Source organism: Saccopteryx bilineata, chromosome 1, assembly GCF_036850765.1.
Source record: "Saccopteryx bilineata isolate mSacBil1 chromosome 1, mSacBil1_pri_phased_curated, whole genome shotgun sequence".
In the NCBI taxonomy this organism is placed as follows: domain Eukaryota; kingdom Metazoa; phylum Chordata; class Mammalia; order Chiroptera; family Emballonuridae; genus Saccopteryx; species Saccopteryx bilineata.
Window position 1 is genome coordinate 167,854,216 of NC_089490.1, and position 20,586 is coordinate 167,874,801.

Here is a 20,586-nt window from a genome sequence, read left to right on the forward strand (position 1 = left end):
CTCCCTCTTATTATTGTCTCCATTCCCTTTTCATCTTTTATGAAATTTACTTTAGATGGATATTGGACCTTTTAGAACTATCTTTTGTTTCTCTTTTAAAATTGTTCACCTCTGTCTTTCCCTCCTATGTTTTGGGTAATTCCTGAGGAAGGCCATCACCATTTCTTTACCCAGGCCCTATTTATTTTTTCAATATAGTCTTTGAAATTCTTCTGATTCTACTTGCATTCTTTTTTCTAGAAGTCCCTAATTTTTTTCTAGTATGTTAATAGATGTTTTCCCTATTTTGTAGAACTGTTATGCTTTTATTTTTTTAAAAGAATACTTCTCGTTATTTCAATTTGACCTTAGGAGGAATGTCACTCAGACAATTAAATGTTTGTGTTTAGCCCACCACTACAAATTACTGCCTTGATATAAGTCTCTTCCTTTCATTTTCTTATCTAGGTCAGGTATAATAACTTCATGTCAGTCCTCTGACCTTTTGCTTGTTGGTATGTATAGGCAGACGGCACTTGGGACACTCTCCTGATTTCCTAAGAAGAATTCCTTAGAGTGGGACATGAGATGTAGATTGTCAGCTTGAATAGAGGTGTGTGATCGGAGTAGAGACACTGCCTCCTCTTTCTTAGAATTGTCCTAGTAAGTGAAAGAAGCATTGCTTAGAGGAAGGATTGAGAAAATTCATGTCAATAAATATGCTTACTATGTATAAGGTATAGTACTAGACTCTGAAGGTGATTCAAGAAGGCATAAGGGACCATCTCTGCCATTGAGGGTTATTTGTTAACTACATAAATGTGCATAATAAAAGGTACAATAAAGCCAACAGAGAACTATAAACAAAACCTTCTGGGGTTCAAAAGAAGACTCTACATCTTTATTAAGAAGTCAGGAAGGGCTTAGAAAATGTGGAATTTGAATTGTGTCTTGAGAGGTAAATGGAGCCTGACCAGGCAGTGGCACAGTGGATAGAGCATCAGCCTGGGATGCAGAGGACTCAGGTTCAAAACCCTGAGGTTACCAGCTTGAGTGAGGGCTCACCAGCTTGAGCACAGGGTCATTGGCTTGAGCGTGGGATCATAGACATGGCCTCATGGTTGCTTGGTTGAGCCCAAAGGTCGCTGGTTTGAGGTTCAAAGTTGCTGGCTTGAACTCAAGTTTGCTGGCTTGAGTAGGGGGTCACGGGCTTAGCTGGAGCTCCCCAGTCAAGGTACGTATGAGAAGGCAATCAATGAACAACTAAGGTGCTGCAACAAAGAATTGATGCTTCTCATCTCTCTCCTTCCTGTCTGTCTACCCTATCTGTCCCTTTCTCTGTCTCTCTGTCTCGTTAAAAGAGATAAAAGGAAAGATGAATAGATGAATGGATGTCTGGCAAGTGGATATGAGGTGTGGGAAAGAGGGCTCTTTGGATGGAGAGAATGACAGAGAACAGTCCCCAAGGTAGGAGAAGAGAGACCGTATCATAGGAACTAGAGAGAATCGGTTTAGATAGAATATGGGATACTTGTTGGAGAGGAGTGTCAAATGTTTGAGAAAACAGTTTGGAGTCAGAATGCGGGCATCTTAAGTGCCAAACAGGGTTTGAGCTGAGTCTGTAAGAAAGAGAATTAGAAAACGTTGACCCGACAGATGATCTGGTAAGTGTGTTTTTTAAGAAGGTGAATCTATAGGACAGAATGAAGTAAGAGGTGGCAGAAGAACAGTCATCTAGCGAGCTGAGCTATGTGCCGTGTGCTGGGCTGTCAGGATGAGGAAATGAATGAGATCCAGTCTCTGCCCTCAAGTCTCTCACAGCCTGGTGAGCATGAGAAACTACTCGCTTTGCCCAAAGAAACATTTAGTTAAGTAATTTTTAAAAGCACATACAAACATAGTGTATTATATGAGTAGACATTCTAAAACTGTAATCTGTTGCAATGGACATCCCAGATTACCAACTTTCTCATCTCAAATTTTCTATTGTTATGAATACAGGTAGAATGATATTCTTATGCAGTGTATATTAAATGCTTAATAAAAGTCATTGCCAATTTACACATGTGGACTCTTGTTTGGTTTTATATTCTTTGCTATATATTCAGTCACCTAGAAGTATAAAAAGTAATAAAGCACTTTTATATAATGGTTATTTTGGTTAAAAATGTCTGTAATTTGTATCCTACTATTTAATTATTTAAGTGAAAATAAAAGAGTTGCATTTGGGCTTGTCAGAACTGGCTTAGTTAGTAAATCCTTTCCTCTCAAGTTTCTCTTATTTCTTATTTTTGGTGATTAGTACACTTGAATTTGAATACTTTATTTATTTATTTATTTATTTATTTATTTATTTATTTATTTTGGAGGGAAGCTTCAATAAAACTGCTTGTTTTAAAATAACTATTTATTGGCCTGACCTGTGGTGGCGCAGTGGATAAAGTGTCAGCCTGGAATGCTGAGGTTGCCTGTTTGAAACCCTGGGCTTGCCTGGTCAAGGCACATACGGGAGTTGATGCTTCTTGCTCCTCCCCCCTTCTCTGTCTCTGTCTCTGTCTCTCTCTCTCTCTCTCTTTCTCAATGAATAAATAAAATAACTATTGATAAAATTATTCATTACAAATGGTTACCTTTTTTTTTACACTAGCATTACTCACACAGTCATTGTAGTGAAGAAATGAAAAAGTAAAGGCAATTAGTGTTTTCTAGTAACACTCATTTTACTACCACAGACTATTTGCAAGTATTTTTTAAGCATCATTTTACAATAGAGTGAGTCAAAGGTGAAATAAGTTAGTTGAAACAACTATAAGGTGGTCTCTACACTTACTTCATACTTTTAATACTTTTTAAAGCCAAAATTTCAAAACATATGCATATTTTTAACAAAAAGGCTTATTTATATTTTAAAGACCTTCATTCTACCCTATGGGTTTCACAGGATTGGCTTTTATATCCTTGTACTAAATTTATTTCAAAGTAAGAAGGTGTTATCCTGCAGTAATTATTCAGTCATCACTATGTAAACTTCACATTTAATTGACTAGCAGAATACTCCCTTGAAGAGCAGTAATAGTAAAATACACATTATGTGTTACTTTTTCATCATAAGCGAAAATAATAAGATTAAAGACAGCTTGGTATGTTTGACCACAGCTGAGCTTGCCTGTTTTTTTCCTCACAAGATTTTAATAGGTTGTGATCGACTTCGGAACATTGAGGCAGCTTGATTTGATTTCTGCAGACTAATTTATGTTCTCATTTTTCCCCTAAATGTCCCCTCACTCTCACATATCTCATCAGTACCTTTATTCTTGAGATTCCACTCCTAAAAAAGGATGAAGTTATCAAGACTGAAGTTATTCTTTCAAATGGTCCGATTGCCAAAGAAATCCTGCTATTAGAAATCATGTTATAATCTGTTCCTTTGCTTTTGGGCAGAACTGAACTTGTAAAACTGTCCTATTTTTAAAAGTCTTCAGTGAAAGATATCCTAATCCATCATAATATTTAGCAACCTTCACCATCAGGAAGTTTCTTTATCCAGTCTAAATAATGCATGCATTGATTTAAGCCTGTATTTTCTTCTTCAGTGAAGATGAAGCTGATTTACTTTCCCTGTGTTCGATGATCTTTCCATTGTGTTTGAAGACTTAAACTTTAATACTCCCCACTAATATAGCACAGTTTCTGTAGCTTGTCTTGTCATAATATTTTCCAGACACTTTCATCATCTGTAGCTCTCCCCACTGAATACACTGCAGTTTTCCGTTCCTTTAGTTTATGGGGTTCAGGATATACGGTATCCTGGACATCTAAGTGAGAGACTGACTAGTGGTAAATGTAGGTTTGGATTATAGCAGTAAACCCTACTTTACGGATCTCCATTTCTATACATCAGTGATGGATTTTCTTTTGGAGCAGGAGACATCTTTCTAGGCACTCATCTCTGTACTTCTGGATGTCAGATTTCTTGTTTTCCAGTTTGCCGCTCTTGATGGCCAGTGTGGCTTGTTCCTGCTGTGGTACTTTCCTAGCTTTTCTTCTCTGCATATACACAGTCACTAATCTGCTGTACGTCGCCATTTCCAATTTTTTTTCTAAGTGCTGCTACTGGTTTATTTTTGAACATTTTAATATTGAGATAAAATTTACATATGTGAATTGCAGTTCTTAAGTGTGAAATCTATTAAGTTTTGATGCATTTCTGCAACTCGATAACCAACATCCCAGTTGGTTAACCAACATCAAGATAACCAACATCAAGATGTAGATTTGTAGTCTCCCTTTATCCACAGGGGGTATGTTCCAATACCCTCAGTGGGTGCCTCAACACAGGATAGTACCAAACCCTAAATATACTATGTATATTCTTTTTCTGTCTTGTCCTTTCCTTCCCTCCCTCCCTCCCTCCCTCCCTCCCTCCCTCCCTCCCTCCCTTCCTTCCTTTTGATATTATTTATTAATTTTAGAAAGAGCAGAGACAGAGAGAAAGGGGAGGGCAATGAACAGGAAACACCAACTCATAGTAGTTGCTACTCATATGTGCCTTGACCAGGCAATCCTGGGGTTTTGAACCAGGACCTCAGCATTCCAGGTTGGCACTTTATTCACTGTGTCACCACAGGTCAGGCTATTATGTTTGTTTGTTTTTTCTATACATGCATGCCTGTGATTAACCTTTAATTTCTAAGTTAGGCACAGTAAAGGATTATCAATAACACCTAATAATACAATAGAACAATTATAACAATATATGATAATAAAAGTTATATGAATGTGGTCTTTCTCTCAAAATATCTTACTGTGCTGTACTCACCTTTCTTCTTGGGATGACATGAAATAATCCAATGCCTGCGTGATGAGATGAAGGGGAATGACGTAGGCACTGTGACTACTGTTAGGCTACTGTAAGAGTTATTTGAACACAAGGATTCACAAGCACTGTAATACCCACAATCAGTCTGATAATTGAGGGAACTGTTAAGTGATTAATGGGCAGGGTGCATGTACAGTATGGAGACTCCGGCCAAGGGAGTGAATCATAGTCCATCTGGGATGGAGTTGGATGGTATGAGATTTTATCAAACTACTCAGATTCATGCTCAGTATTAAAGCTTATGAATTGCTTATTTTTGAAATTTTCCATTTAATATTTTTGGACCACAGTTCACCATGGATAATTGAAACCATGGAAATTGACACCACAGATAAGGAGTGGGGACTATTGTATAATAACAGAAATTCTTCTCATATCCCCTCCTTCATAGTCTATCCCTTACAGACAACTACTAATACAATGGTTCTCAACCTGTGGGTCGCGACCCACAGGTTGAGAACCGCTGTACTAATAGGATTTTTATTATAGTGGATTTGTTTGAACCGTTCTTGAATTTATGTAAATGTAACTGTATAGTTTTTGTTCTGATTTTTATTTCAGTTGTGTGTATCAGTGAGTCATTTTATTTGTCTAATTAGGATTCCACTGTTTAGCTATTCTCCTGTCCTGATGGATGTTTGGATTTCAATGTCTGATATTCTGAATAGTGCTGCAGTGAGCATTTCTGTACAAGTCTTTTATAACATTTTATTTTATTGGTGTGGCACTGGTTAACATAATCACATGGGTTTCAGGTGCCCAATTCTAAGACACATCGCTGTAGTTCGTATTGCATGTTCACCATCCCCAAGTAAAGTCTTCCTCCATCAGCATTTACCCCCCCCCAGCCCCCATGCCCTCCTCCCCCTCCCCTCATTCTACGCCCTCACTGCGCTGTCCATGAGTTTTTTCTTTTTCTTTCTGTACCAGTCTTTGTGTGGATATGTATCTTTATTTCTTGGGTTAATACCTAGGATTGGAGTTATTGATTCCTAGATTGAGTGTATGTGTAACTTTATAAGAAACCGTCAAACAGTTTTCCAAAGTGGTTGTACCATTTAGACTCCCGCTAGCTAGCGGTGCTCAGTTCACTTTGCTCTATACCTTTGACTACATTGTCTGTGTCAGTCTTTTTAAGATTTTAATCACTCCACTGAGTGTGATACAATATCTTATTGTGGTTTTATTTTGTATTTCCCTGATAACGGATGATGTTGTGTACCTTTCGTGATTATGTATTTTTCTTTGTGAAGTGTGTTCTGCTGTTTCACCTGTTTTTAAATTGGGTTGCTTGTTGTTGATTTGCATTGCAAATATTTTTGTAGATATATTGCAAACGTTTTTCTTGTGTATGGCTTGAATTTTTTATTTTCCTAATTGTGTCTTTGAGGAACAGAATTTTTCAGTTTTGATGAAATCCAATTTATAAATTTTTATGGTTAGTTATCATCACTAAGATATTGGCCTATGTTTCTTCTTAGAAAACTTAAAGTTCTGGGATATTTCCAAATATGATTATTAGCTATTTGTCACATTAGTTTTTGTATATGATGTGTTAGGTAGGAGTTAAGACTCATTTTTCCCCCACGGGCTTCTAATTGTTCCAGGGCCAGCTGTTTGAAAGGCTTTATTTTCCCCAGTTGAAGTGCCTTAGCGCTCTGATCAAATTGTCCTTACAGGTGTGGGTCAGTTCCGATTTGTTTTAATTCTGAAATTGTGAGCCATCATTCACATTTAATGTCATATTTAACTTATATGAGCATACTCTCTCCAGGATATTAGTGGATAAAAAAAAAATCTAAACCCAGGCCATTGAATAGAATCAAGGCCTTTCCTGCTCTTTTAATTTAATAGTAAAACCTGCTCCCACACACCCCTCTCCCTCTGCGTTGCTGGCTCTCCCTGCCCTCCTGGGTTTGTGTAAGGGTTAGGCAGGGCCATGCAGAGTCCTCAGATGGTTACTCCTCCCTATCTAGTGCCACATCTCCAGGGGCAGATGGGAGGCTTTGGTAAGGGCAAGGGAAGGGCAGGTGCCTTGCCAGGAATCAAGCTGTTTTCCAAATAGAAACTTGACTGTTTACTAGGAATTATCCCTCATCCTGCCTTAAATTCTCAAGATGGGTAGCTCAAGTTACTGCAGGATATTTGCCCGATAAATGTTCCTGCTCTTTTCAGAATACTATTGTAACTATTAGACACATGATGAGATCAAAAACTGATATTCAGCGCAATGAGTGGTATGAGTTTTCTGCATTTTAGTTCAGTGACTGCATGCTCAATAACTATCTTCCCTTAGAGAGATTAATAAGATGTCTTCTGTAATGATGTGTCTGTTGAATACTCCCTTTCTAAGGCCGTCCAAGAAAAAAAGCTATGTATCATTTCATTTTCATGATTATTTCCTCATAACTCCCAAATGAGTCTGTGAGGAAAATATTTGTTTGCTGTGGTTTGCTGCATAATTTGTTTCACATTTTCCAACCACCAACAATTTGGTACAAAGCACTCAGTTGCCTTTTTCCAGAATGTGTTATGTTTCCCGAGCACGCCAAAGTGGACGCCAGTTAGCGGGACTGCTGTCACTTCCCCAGGGGGGCCCAGGGTTCCCAGCAGCCTTAGGGAATGGGGAATGGTGTTCCCCCTTCCGTATTCCTGCTCCTCGTGTGTCTCGGTGTCAGGTGTCCACTAAGCCCTGTGTGTCGTAGGAGGCACTAAGGACAGTTTTTAAAACATAGACTAACAGCCTCCCATTCACGAGGAGTCCCAGAGACACGTAAACACATTAGTGCATGTGTTGTACAGTGTATGCAAAGCTGGTGACCTGACTTGTCCATAGGATTGTCTTTTACGTTGCTTTTCCTTTGAAGGGATATGGTATTTTTCCAATGAGGTGTCCACATCTTAGCGTTCATCCCTGTAGAGATAACATTTTTTATTTATTCATCTAGACACCAAGGCAGGTGCTTATTACATAAAGATGGCTGACCCACAGTCCCAGATCTCCCGGAAGTAACTGTCCAGTCAGGGGAAATGGGTTGTAAACTGAGTGAGAGCAAGGCCATACAGGAGTATGCATGAGTCACTCTGTGTAGAAGGGCAACCCCTTCTGCAGAGACGGCAGGGCAGAGGGGGAGAATCTTCTCCAGGGACACAATGCCATACTGGGTCCTGAAGAACAAGCGGTTCTCACAACTAGGAGCCTGTCCAATGATCCTACAGCAGAATCCTCCTCGTTATCTGGTTACATCTGGTTGCAAACAATAGAAGCTGTCCTCCTAGAAAGACATAAAAATGTAAGTGAAAAAATACAGTATAATTAGCAGCTGCAGCTGTATAATGATATGTACACAAGTACTGGGACTCTTGAGGTTAGAAGATGGAGGGAGACATGGGCTGTTCTTGATGAATTTCATTGCAGGAGTGTCTTAATCCATTCAGGCTGCTATGATACAGTGTCACAGACTGGGTGGCACTTCTAAACAACAGAAATTATTGCTCACAGTTCTGGAGACTGGGAAGTCCAGGAGCAGGGGACCAGCATGATTGAGTTCTGTGGAAGGCCTTTTTCCTGGTTCATAACTGGCACCTTCTCACTGTGTCCTCACAGGGTGAAAGAGGCTGGAGAACTCTGTGGAGCCTGTTTTATAAGGGCACTAATCTTATTTATGAGGGCTCCATCCTCTTGACCTAATCACCTCCCACAGGCCCTACCTCCTAACACCATGACCTTTGGAGGCTAGGGTCTCAATGCATGAATTTGTGGGGGTTGAGGGGACACAAGCATTCAGGCAAGAGCAAGGAGGAAAGGCATGTTTGAGGTTGGCGGTGATGACAAGAGCCTGGTTTGCTGGCTGAGTGCGGAAAGTATGAAGTGGAACAGTTAGTCCAAATGGAAGGCCATAAAACTCACAGTTTAGAACGTTAATTTGACGATAATTGGAAATTGTTTCCTGGTTGCAAAGACATGGGTGATGTGGATTAGAAATTAGTCTTGATATTATAGTTGTATTTGTCTGGTCCCTTTCCTACCTCTAGTTCTTGGGGTTTAATTTATCCCCTAAATATGAGTAGTTCCTAAACAGTGCACCTTAGTTCACTTCTCTCCCTACAACACTGCCTTCTGGACTCTGCCGGGGTGCCTCTCAGGCTCTCCCGGACCAGTAGGGGAGAGGGACCCAGGGGACGGCCAGGCCTGACTCACCTCACACAGATACATTTGTCTGTCCTCCGCATTGTGGTTCATAGAAAAGAATTTAACAAAGGGTCCAAAATCATTTATTTTCTGAAGTTGGAGAGCTCTATTTTCTCTCTGATGTTTGAGCATAATCTTTTGACCTCAATTAACTTCATTATGTATTTATATTTGGTTAAGTATTAGATTAAGTATTGAATAGGTAAATGGTTCTGTGCTGTCATTTCAGTAGTAATGAGAGTACACAGTGCAAGGAAGTTGCTAAGAAACTCTTTTCACCTTTTACCCTGGATTTTGTGGGGTTTCCCCCCTCTTCTTCCACCCTTTCCCTAAACTGTTTATACCACTAATACAGCAGGGCTGAAAACTGTAGCTGGCTGATGGCTATTTCTTCACAGGTTGGGCTAGAAATTCCATAAAAATTGGTGAATTGGATTGTAGGAGCTAAATGTGAGAAAGAATAAACAGAGTGAATGGAGTATGAGCAGAGCCGAGTGTGCAGAGGGCAGTGGATGGCGTGCAGGGTGTGAGCAGAGCCGAGTGTGCAGAGGGCAGTGGATGGCATGCAGGGTGTGAGCAGAGCCGAGTGTGCAGAGGGGAGTGGTTGGCGTGCAGGGTGTGAGCAGAGCCGAGTGTGCAGAGGGCAGTGGATGGCGTGCAGGGTGTGAATGGGAGCCGAGTGTGCAGAGGGCAGTGGATGGCGTGCAGGGTGTGAGTGGGAGCCGAGTGTGCAGAGGGCAGTGGATGTTGTGCAGGGTGTGAGTGGAAGCCGAGTGTACAGAGAGGAGTGGATGGCGTGCAGGATGTGAACAGAGCCAAGTGTGCAGAGGGCAGTGGATGGCGTGCAGGGTGTGAGTGGGAGCCGAGTGTGCAGAGGGCAGTGGATGGCGTGCAGGGTGTGAGTGGGAGCCGAGTGTACAGAGAGGAGTGGATGGCGTGCAGGATGTGAACAGAGCCAAGTGTGCAGAGGGCAGTGGATGGCGTTCAGGGTGTGAGTGGGAGTCGAGTGTGCAGAGGGGAGTGGATGGTGTGCAGGGTGTGAGTGGGAGCTCAGTGTGTAGAGAGGATTAGATGGCGTGCAGGGTGTGAGTGGGAGCCGAGTGTGCAGAGGGGAGTGGATGGCGTGCAGGGTGTGAGTGGGAGCCGAGTGTGCAGAGGGGAGTGGATGGCGTGCAGGGTGTGAGTGGGAGTCGAGTGTGCAGAGGGGAGTGGATGGTGTGCAGGGTGTGAGCGGAGCTGAGTGTGCAGAGAGGAGTGGATGGCGTGCAGAGTGTGAGTGGAACTGAGTGTGCAGAGAGGAGTGGATGGCATGCAGGGTGTGAGCGGAGCTGAGTGTGCAGAGGGGAGTGGATGGTGTGCAGGGTGTGAGTGGGAGCTCAGTGTGTAGAGAGGAGTGGATGGCGTGCAGGGTGTGAGTGGGAGCCGAGTGTGCAGAGGGGAGTGGATGGCGTGCAGGGTGTGAGTGGGAGCCGAGTGTGCAGAGGGGAGTGGATGGTGTGCAGGGTGTGAGCGGAGCTGAGTGTGCAGAGAGGAGTGGATGGCGTGCAGGGTGTGAGCGGAGCTGAGTGTGCAGAGGGGAGTTGATGGTGTGCAGGGTGTGAGTGGGAGCTCAGTGTGTAGAGAGGATTAGATGGCGTGCAGGGTGTGAGTGGGAGCCGAGTGTGCAGAGGGGAGTGGATGGCGTGCAGGGTGTGAGTGGGAGCCGAGTGTGCAGAGGGGAGTGGATGGCGTGCAGGGTGTGAGTGGGAGCCGAGTGTGCAGAGGGGAGTGGATGGCGTGCAGGGTGTGAGTGGGAGCCGAGTGTGCAGAGGGGAGTGGATGGCGTGCAGGGTGTGAGTGGGAGCCGAGTGTGCAGAGGGGAGTGGATGGCATGCAGGGTGTGAGTGGGAGCCGAGTGTGCAGAGGGGAGTGGATGGTGTGCAGGGTGTGAGCGGAGCTGAGTGTGCAGAGAGGAGTGGATGGCGTGCAGGGTGTGAGTGGAACTGAGTGTGCAGAGGGGAGTGGATGGTGTGCAGGGTGTGAGCGGAGCTGAGTGTGCAGAGAGGAGTGGATGGCGTGCAGAGTGTGAGTGGAACTGAATGTGCAGAGAGGAGTGGATGGCATGCAGGGTGTGAGCGGAGCTGAGTGTGCAGAGGGGAGTTGATGGTGTGCAGGGTGTGAGTGGTAGCTGAGTGTGCAGAGGGGAGTGGATGTTGTGCAGGGTGTGAGTGGGAGCTCAGTGTGCAGAGAGGATTAGATGGCGTGCAGGGTGTGAGTGGGAGCCAAGTGTGCAGAGAGGAATGGATGGCGTGTGGGTGTGAGTGGGAGCCAAGTGTGCAGAGAGGAATGGATGGCTTGCAGGGTGTGAGCAGAGCTGAGTGTGCAGAGGGGAGTGGATGGTGTGCAGGGTGTGAGTGGGAGCTGAGTGTGCAGAGGGGAGTGGATGTTGTGCAGGGTGTGAGTGGGAGCTCAGTGTGCAGAGAGGAATGGATTGCGTGCAGGGTGTGAGCAGAGCTGAGTGTGCAGAGGGGGGTGGATGGCGTGCAGGGTGTGAGTGGGAGTTGAGTGTGCAGAGGGGAGTGGATGTTGTGCAGGGTGTGAGTGGGAGCTCAGTGTGTAGAGAGGATTAGATGGCGTGCAGGGTGTGAGTGGGAGTTGAGTGTGCAGAGGGGAGTGGACGGTGTGTAGGGTGTGAGCAGAGCCGAGTGTGCAGAGGGGAGTGGATGGTGTGCAGGGTGTGAGTGGGAGCCAAGTGTGTAGAGAGGAGTGGATGGCGTGTGGGTGTGAGTGGGAGCCGAGTGTGCAGAGAGGAGTGGTTGGCGTGCAAGGTGTGAGCAGAGCCGAGTGTGCAGAGAGGAGTGGATGGCATGCGAGTGTAAGCGGAACTGAGTGTGCAGAGAGGAGTGGATGGCATGCGAGTGTAAGCGGGACCGAGTGTGCAGAGAGGAGTGGATGGCTTGTGGGTGTGAATGGAGCCGAGTGTGCAGAGAGGAGTGCTTGCTGCGGGTGTGAGCGGAGCCGAGTGCCCCAGGGCGCTGGAGCAGTGCACAGCCTGGCCTTGGAGAGCCCTGTCTCTGGAAGCAGGCTGGAGCTGGAGCCAGGAGCTGAGTAGAAGGAAGGTGGCAGACTGGATGGCAAACTACTTAAGGAGACTTCAGAAAAAATGAGTATGCAAGAAAACGAGACAGGGGAATAGACTGAGGACAAGAAAGAATGAATAGGAATGATGCAAACATGTTTTTCTTTATTTGTTTATTTGCAGTGCCATCCTCAACGTGATTAAAGTTAGTCTGATTAGGAAATTTTTATGTGGCTAATTTGGGGTGGGTGGGAGGTAGGAAGTGATGATAGTCAGGTAAACATGCCCAGCACGGTGCTCTCCTCAAATAAGAGTTAAAGGAAAGAACAGATAAAAAGATGAACTATTGTGGGATGATGGGATCTTCAGTCCCTTCTGATACTGCTTTAGAAAAAGAACTTGTAATGTGCATCTTAGACGCACGTTATATTGAAGTTGAAATATTTCAAGTGATGGTTAAATAGCATTTGAGGGATGATCCAGTCTTGACATCTTGTGAATAATACTTATTCACTATTAAAAAATCAGTATTTTTATGAATTAGTGTTATTATATCCTGATAGATATTTCACTTTATAGGGAAAAGCCGACATGTATTTTGTTGTATAAAGGACACTAAAAAAAAATTCTTTCTTCTACCTGTTTTGCTACTTATTACTCTGTTTGCAGTACCTCCAGTTACTAGGATTTTCTTGTGGCTCAATTCTGGTAGTTTTTGAAATTCAAGTTGGAATCACTCAGCGTTTCTGCCAATTTAAATATGACCAAATTACTAAATTATACACATTGTATTGCTCTTCCCACGACAAGAGCACCTTCTCGATATACCTTTTAGTAGGTCATTGAATCTTTTTTACTTTATGGAGCAGTAAGAAATGCATGAAAGAATTTGAATTTCGAGAGCCTGTCTTGCATTTATATCTGAGCATTGGCATTTAGAGCCTATAAAATAAATTGGCAGTGAATGTTTTATTTACCTGTTAGAATCTCAGCTAGATCATCAAGTAGCACTTTGCCAGAGATATTGAAATACACTCGATGGTACAGAAATGCAGTATAAAGCATTTAATCAAAAATATTTGTGCGCAGATCTCATGAGGAATTGAGTGTCAGAAACAACACCGGTACATAAAACATAGAAGCAAACAATTATTTGAAAAGTAAAACTGACTCACTGTCACATGTTATACGAGTGAAATAGTCAGTAGTCTTTGAAATGTATTTTAGATGAAGACTCGTTATACCACTTCACCTGTCTGAATTGCCGAGTTTTTTGAGAAGGCCGGCAGCATGAATGACAGCTGCAAAGCCAAGGTTAGACTGCAGAGTCGGTTTCTCTCCGGCTCTCTCTCTCTCTTTTTAAGCCTCCCTTTCATGTGTAGCCAAGTGAAATGTAAGCTGTGCAGATCCTGGGGGCCTTGGCCTGACGGGAGGGGACAGAAGAAAGGCAGCAGTTTGGAAAGCCTGCCGAAGGCGCTGAGGGCAAAGGGCCTGGGTGATGACGTGACTCCCAGACCTTTCTAAGCAGATGAATGAGAAGGCAGGGCCTCCACGCACTCCCGGGGTATTTTACCCGCTACGGTAGTCCCAGGCTATCAAACCAATTGTTTTGGCTTTCTCCTGCAGATATTGCAAAAGAAAAATACATTCTTGTATTGTCCTTCCAAGTCATTAACCAGTTCATCCTTAATCATCTGCATGCAGTCTGTGTGGGACCAAGTCTTTGAAAGCTCACTGAACTTTGCTTGATTTGAAATCAGAGGAGAATTCATTTTGTGTAATGTGGGAAACTTGCTTTTGAGAAACTTGACACAAGCTGGCTTCTTAGCCTCCTCTCATTGAATTGGAAAAGAAGACTGTAGAAAAACACAGCCAGTGGCACACATGTCCGCTCCTGGGTTAGGTCGCCATTGGCTCTCGGATTCCTTCTTTGTGGTTATTGGTTGTGGAAACAACCTTAGCAGTCAAGATTTAGCAAGTCAGTGTGAATGAATGCCATTTCAGACTGCAATCCCAGGGATGTACCTGGGCTGACGGTCACATAGAACACTGTGACGGGTCAATCCTGGCCACTCATGGTGTTAAGTGTGTTGGGTGATTTTAGGGATACTTCATAGATTTGCTTTCATGGATAAGTTAACAAGTCCATTAGGCCGCTGGTATGTAGATGTGGATCTGTGAAGAAACAAATTCCTTCAGTTCCCATGTCCAAATATCACAAAAGAGACTCACTGTGGATCGTTTGAAATTTTACAGATCTCCTCAAGGAGCAGTTGAGAATGGTTCATAAGAATGCTAAACAGGGATCTCAGTGCATGGATTTGGCTGGCAGAGTGGGCCAAACAGTGCTAATTGAGGTGGTGGGGGAAAAATATGGAGAGAACAGGCTGTAATGGTGAATAGAGTTATTTGTCACCGAGTTTGTAATAGGATTTCCAATTAATTCATGCAGGCATCCACTGCCTGACATTAGCCCTGTCAGGATGAACTACGGCCACATCTAAAATGCCATCCCCTATTAAACGGTGCATGTCAGTGAATTTGTAATGTCTTCTGTTCAACCAGAAGATAAATGGATTCCACTCAGAAAACAAATGTGTGCTTCAGAAGTGCACATTTCGAAATCCCGAAAACTTCCTAGGAGGAGCATTCTTTGCATTGTTCTACAGTGAATACGTATTAAAATGTAATTGCTGTGCGAATCCGTCCAAGAAGAAAAGCATCCAGCCGCATAGAGACAAATACGTTTTCACGTGCTGCGTTTCACTGGTGAGCAGGCATTTCATTCTGGGTGATGACGACGACGATGACAGTTCATGCATGTAACGCTTCCTGCCTGCTGGGCCATTTGTGTGGTGCTTAGACATTCACTCACTGAGTCCTCACAACAACCCAGATGAAGAAAATGAGGAACCCAGAGGTTAACCTGCTCGAGATCACACAGCTAGCAAGTGGCTGAGCTGGGGTTTAAACCCAGGCATCCGACTCCGGCGTCAGTGCTCCCAATACATACCTTCTACTGCCTGAACCTGGTCCCATCAGCCGTGTTCGAAAAGTTGGTTTACTTCAGAAGTTGTCAGTGCTCTGTTTCTGGTCTGATCACTCCTGTGCTTGCTCTCTCTTTCTCTCTTTCTCTCTCTCTCTCATAGGCATATGTCTTTATTTACTGTTATTTCCTCAAACCTGTCTTGGGAAATATTGTTCAGCTGTGATAACCAGACTTCAAGAAATATATAATGAGGCCTTGGCTGGTGGCTCAGTGGATAGAGCGTCAGCCCAGTATATGGACATGCCAGGTTCAATTCCCGGTTAGGGCACACAAGAGAAGTGACTATCTGCTTCTCCTCCTTCTCTTCCCTCTCTCCCCTTTCTCCTCTTTTTCTCTTGTAGCCAGTAGCTAGACTGGTTCGAGCATGGCCCTGGTTGCTGAGAATAGCTCGGTTGGTCTGAGGGCATCAGCCTCAGGCGCTAAAAATAGCTCGGTACTCAAGCATCAGCCTCAGATGGGGTTGCTGGGTGTGTCCCAGTCATGGGGTGCATGTGGGAGTTTGCCTCACTATCTCCCCTCCTCTCACCTAAAAAAAAGATGATGAAGAAGAGAATGTAGGGAGGTATCTCCATGAGTGTAGATAGACATGAGAGTCCTTCCACAAAGTTGGACACTGAACAGAGTATCACCAAAGGCTTGTGAAGTACCAGAGTCCCTGATGGGCATTGCCCATCTGGGGAAACCACAGGGCACAGCAGAATTATTTACAAGATTCAGTCAGAGGTGGGTAGCAGGAGTTGGCCCATTAGAGGCAGCATCATAAGGCAGGGTGCAAAAGTCAGAGGGCACATGAGGGTCCCAGGACTTCTGGAAAGCTCAACTCTTGTCTTCCCAGGATATTGGCCTCTAGAGCAGCTCTAATTAACCAAACACAACATCATACAGACCAAGCCAAGACAAGACGACTGCCAATAGCGTTCTGAGATCCAAGAATTGGCTATTCCCCTTAAGCCAAACAAAATTAACAGAAAAAGTTTGGCATTTATAAGTAGGTCAGATTCTAAATCTCTGACTTAGAAACCAAACTATTTTTTAATTATAATATGAAGTTTTGTTGCTATCAAGGGTATAAAACTTTGTTCCATTTTTTTGTGTGTGGGTTGGTGGGCGGGGGCTAGGGAGAGGGTGGTAAGATGAGTCATGCTCCCTATTGCTCTATTTCATTAGAAAGATTAAACTTAAATAAATAAATAAATAAAACTGTTTAAACTAGTTTAGGCCTGTGCTTTACACAAAGCTGTCTGCCTGCCAGCCCACTTCCTGTCCGTTTTCTACCCTGCTGCCAGACTCGTCCGCCTGCTTGTACGTCGTTCTTACCAGGGCTGCTTGTGCTCTGTCCCAGGTCCCGGGAGTGGCTTATTGCTGCCTGAAGGACATGGCCATTGAAACTCTTGAGCTTGTCAGTCCAGGCTCTGTATAAGCTACTCTCTGCTTATCTCTCCTGTACTTTATACAATATTTCCATAATTCCTCTCCAGGAATACTGCGTTCTTTGTAAAGCCCCACTCCCTCTGCATGGCATGCTTCACGTCCCTGCCGTGCCGGTGCCGGTGCCGGTGCTGGTGCTGGTGCCGGTGCCAGCGCCGCCGTCTTTCCTGTCCGCATTGCTCAGGCTCTTCTCTTTCATGCTGCCACTGCCGCGTTGCCTGGCTAACTCCTGTGTATCCTGTAAGACCTGGCTCTGGTGTCACTTCCTCCAGGAAGGGTTTCATTTTTCCACCCACCAAAGACCTGGGCTTTCTGCTCCTCTGTCATCTCTCTGTCCTTGCACAACTCTCTCACTGCTTTCATTCACTGCACTATATTATAATTCTTTCTACCATCTTACCCTTTAAGGATAAGGACTGCGCCCTATTCCTCTTTAAACGCTCAGCGCTAGCACATTGCCCAGTAAACAGGAAAAGCGCAATGCATGGTTTTCTGGGTAAGTACATGGAAAGTAGGAACTCGATAATCTCATTCAGCGAATCACTCTAGTCTAGTATGTTTGAGTTGCCATTTATTCTTCAAATCACTGATAGGCAGCTGGGTCCCAGAGAGGCCAGAGATCTTCGTAGAGTGACAACCAGTGCTCAAGAATGGGTACCCCCAGTGCCATCGGGAAATATCATAGTTAATCCATCTGGTGATTAGATTGCCTGGAGGCACACACACATTTTTAAACCTGTCAATTAAAATCAGAATACAGTGCGGTAACATTTAAAACCTCAACTATTAGCATATCAGTCTTAACAGTGCTCTGTAACCAGGAAAGTGCGAAGCTGAGTGATCTTACACAGATTGTGAAAGACATCTGTCTGAGAGGGCTGCCACGGTGGCCGTCTTATTCACTGTTGTGTTCCAGACCCTGGCACACGGCAGACTCTTTAACAGATACTTGAGTTCATAAGAGAATAGGACCTACTGTCCACATTAAAAGCAGTTGGGAAAGTTTTGCCCAAAGCCAAACTCTGATTTCTTAACAATTAAGCTTAAGAGCAGTCAGTAAATGAATGAATTGTGCTTCTATGAAAATTTTTCTTCCCAGTGCTTATCATTTATCCTGCCGAGTAAAGTAGTTACTATTGGAAAAGAAGTTTGTTTTTTTATTAATTTTTGAATTTTACACCCTAGAACCAGACTCCGCAGTAGCATTTCTATGTATTAAATAACCCAAATAAACCCCACTGAGTTATTAGACTTAGGAGCAAGAGGCTAAAAAGGCTAACTGGCAGACGGTGCACGGGCGGTATGCTGTTCTTATTTCACCAGGACACGTGTTTGTTTACTAACATGTGTAGTTTTTTTTGGGTTTTTTTGTTGTTGTTGTTGTTGTTGTTGTTGTTTTTAATGTGAGATTTTCTTCCTAGGGCAAAGTGTTGGTTTGACCTTGGCTTAAAAATAATGATAACCCAGATAAAATTTTCAGACGTTTTGGAGATGTTCTTTCATTAAAACTCATCTCTTTCTTTAAGGGTATACCTCAGTTACCATGTGCCAAAGCGTTATACAACTACGAAGGGAAAGAGCCGGGAGACCTTAAATTCAGCAAAGGTGACATCATCATTTTGCGGCGACAAGTGGATGAAAATTGGTACCATGGGGAAGTCAACGGGATCCACGGCTTTTTCCCCACCAACTTCGTGCAGATCATCAAACCGTTACCTCAGCCCCCGCCACAGTGCAAAGCGCTTTATGACTTTGAGGTGAAAGACAAGGAAGCGGACAAAGACTGCCTCCCATTTGCAAAGGTGAAGTGAGAATGAGGTGGTTTTCTGATTGGTAGCTGTTTCGCGGTACCCAGATACATACATAGCAGGGTGGCTTGTGTTTCGTTTTGCAAAGGAGGTGCAGTAGTTGTACGTGAACTATATCACTGCGCTTTTAAAAATACCTGGGGGAAGTCTTCTGAAAGGCACACTAAGAAAGGAACTCTGTGCTTGGATTGTTCTAGAGGAGAGATCATTTCAGTGGACAATCTACGTGGTACCATTTTCACATATACAGCCTAAATTTTAATTCTGAGTTACTTTACAGGGTATGTGTGCCACTTGGAGATTTTAATTCACTGAGTTATGAATAATGAAATGAAACATTATTGCTTTCTTATTTTATATGTAAATTTCTTTGCTGAAAAGCACACAAGAATATACCTTCTGAATTGATAATATCTGTATGCTTTGGAATTTTAAGTAGGATATTGTGTGTGTATTTTTATTGTGTGTGTGTGTGTAAAGAAACCAGTAGGCCTGACCTGTGGTGGCTCAGTGGATAAAGCGTCGACCTGGAAACACTGAGGTCGCTGGTTCGAAACTCTGAGCTCACCTGGTCAAGGCACATATGGGAGTTGATGCTTCCTGCTCCTCCCTTCCTTCTCTCTCTCTCTCCCTCCTCTCTAAAATGAATAAATAAAATAAAATAATAAAAGAGCATTCATTTAAAAAAAAAAAAGAAACCAGTAGGATATGCATTTAAATGGCATTTGGTGTATTATCAGAGAGAAAGTGAGAAGAGCCTGAGAATCAATCTAAAACAGAGGTTCGAGAGGCTGGGTAGCATGTGAGGTTGCAGTTCATGGGTCTAAACTAAACGAGCAGCCATCCCTTGTAGGGAAGGGGTTCCTAGTTTGACAACTTTCTGAAAGGACACTGGGTTGACTGAAAGTTACCATTTAGTTTATCAAACCATTGGATTTATGTATTAACATTATGTCTTAGCGTTTTTATTCATGCACTCTTAAAATCTTAGTCTCTTTATTTACAAGGAAAATGAAGTGACAGGCGTGGCGGGATCAGGTGGACTGATGTGTCTTGTTTCTTTAGGACGATGTTCTGACTGTGATCCGCAGAGTGGATGAAAACTGGGCTGAAGGAATGCTGGCGGACAAAATAGGGATATTCCCAATTTCATATGTGGAGGTGAGTTGCTCTGTCACAACATGTACATGTTAGTATTCGGCTTGGCAAATGAATCTTAATTATGCCATTTGAATATTAAGAAGTCATAATAGTCATTTTGCAATATAGACATATGTTAAATCGTTATGTTGTATACATTAAAAAGGTACAGTGTTGTATGTCAGCTATATATTAGTAAAACTGAAAGTAAAAAAAAAAGACAAAACACCTAGTCTATTAAAAAAACAAAAGAAAGAAAGTCCTACACAGAGCCCTGGACTGCCCTGTTCCCGCTCACTGGATAAAGTGGAAGAGTCCCTCCCTTCTGCCCTGCACTAACTGAAGATTTTGAGTCTATGAAATATTTGAAACTGTTTACCTTGTGCACCTGCTGAAAGTGTCCCCGTGTCTTGTGAAGTGCTGCTGTATGCTTCCTCCCGGCACCTATATTTATACTGTTTCCAGGTGTTCCGCTCCCTTTGCCAGCCTGGGGCCCAGAAGGCTGGCAGAGCTCCGCAGTGAAGGGGAAGAAGAGTGTGTGTGCTCATTTGTTTACTTGTCTCTTTGATTCTCTGCTTCATCGTCAGAATGAGAATAGTGATTTTCAGAATAAGCCTCCAATAAACTTGGAAGAAATGAATGAATCTCTGTTCTATCCTGGCAACAGCTTGTCCCTTCTGCCCCCTTTTTAATTAGCTTTACTCAGAAAGGTGATGGCCAACCTGATTCAGGAAGTGTGTTTAGAGACTATGTCTAAAGTAACCAGGTTGTATTATTTTATAGAATAACATGAATTAAAAATGAACTAGGAAGCTGCAATTTGCAATAGACCTTCATTACATGAGGTACCGTACAGTTTCATGCCCTTCAGTGGAAAGACTTTCTTGCTGAAAACAAAATGGAAGGCACTTGCAAAGAATGAAAGAGCCCAAACAACCAGACAGGGTTAGGCGAGGTCACAGAGGCTCCTGGAAAAGTGAGAGCCATTCGCGTCGGAGGACGAGTGTGTAAGAGAGTACTGACAGCCTGCTTGGGGAACTGGCGGCGGTGCTG

The 20,586-nt window shown here is 43.5% G+C and overlaps 1 protein-coding gene across 1 annotated transcript in view; it reads left to right on the forward strand.

Moving 5' to 3' along the window:
• The window catches only part of SH3RF1 (SH3 domain containing ring finger 1), a 182,010-nt gene that overhangs the window by 100,167 nt on the left and 61,257 nt on the right, over positions 1–20,586 (forward strand). The window contains exons 3-4 of the mRNA XM_066279393.1: positions 18,112–18,387; positions 19,459–19,554. Coding sequence (XP_066135490.1) covers positions 18,112–18,387; positions 19,459–19,554 — 372 coding nt within the window. The remainder of the gene's footprint in view (positions 1–18,111; positions 18,388–19,458; positions 19,555–20,586) is intronic.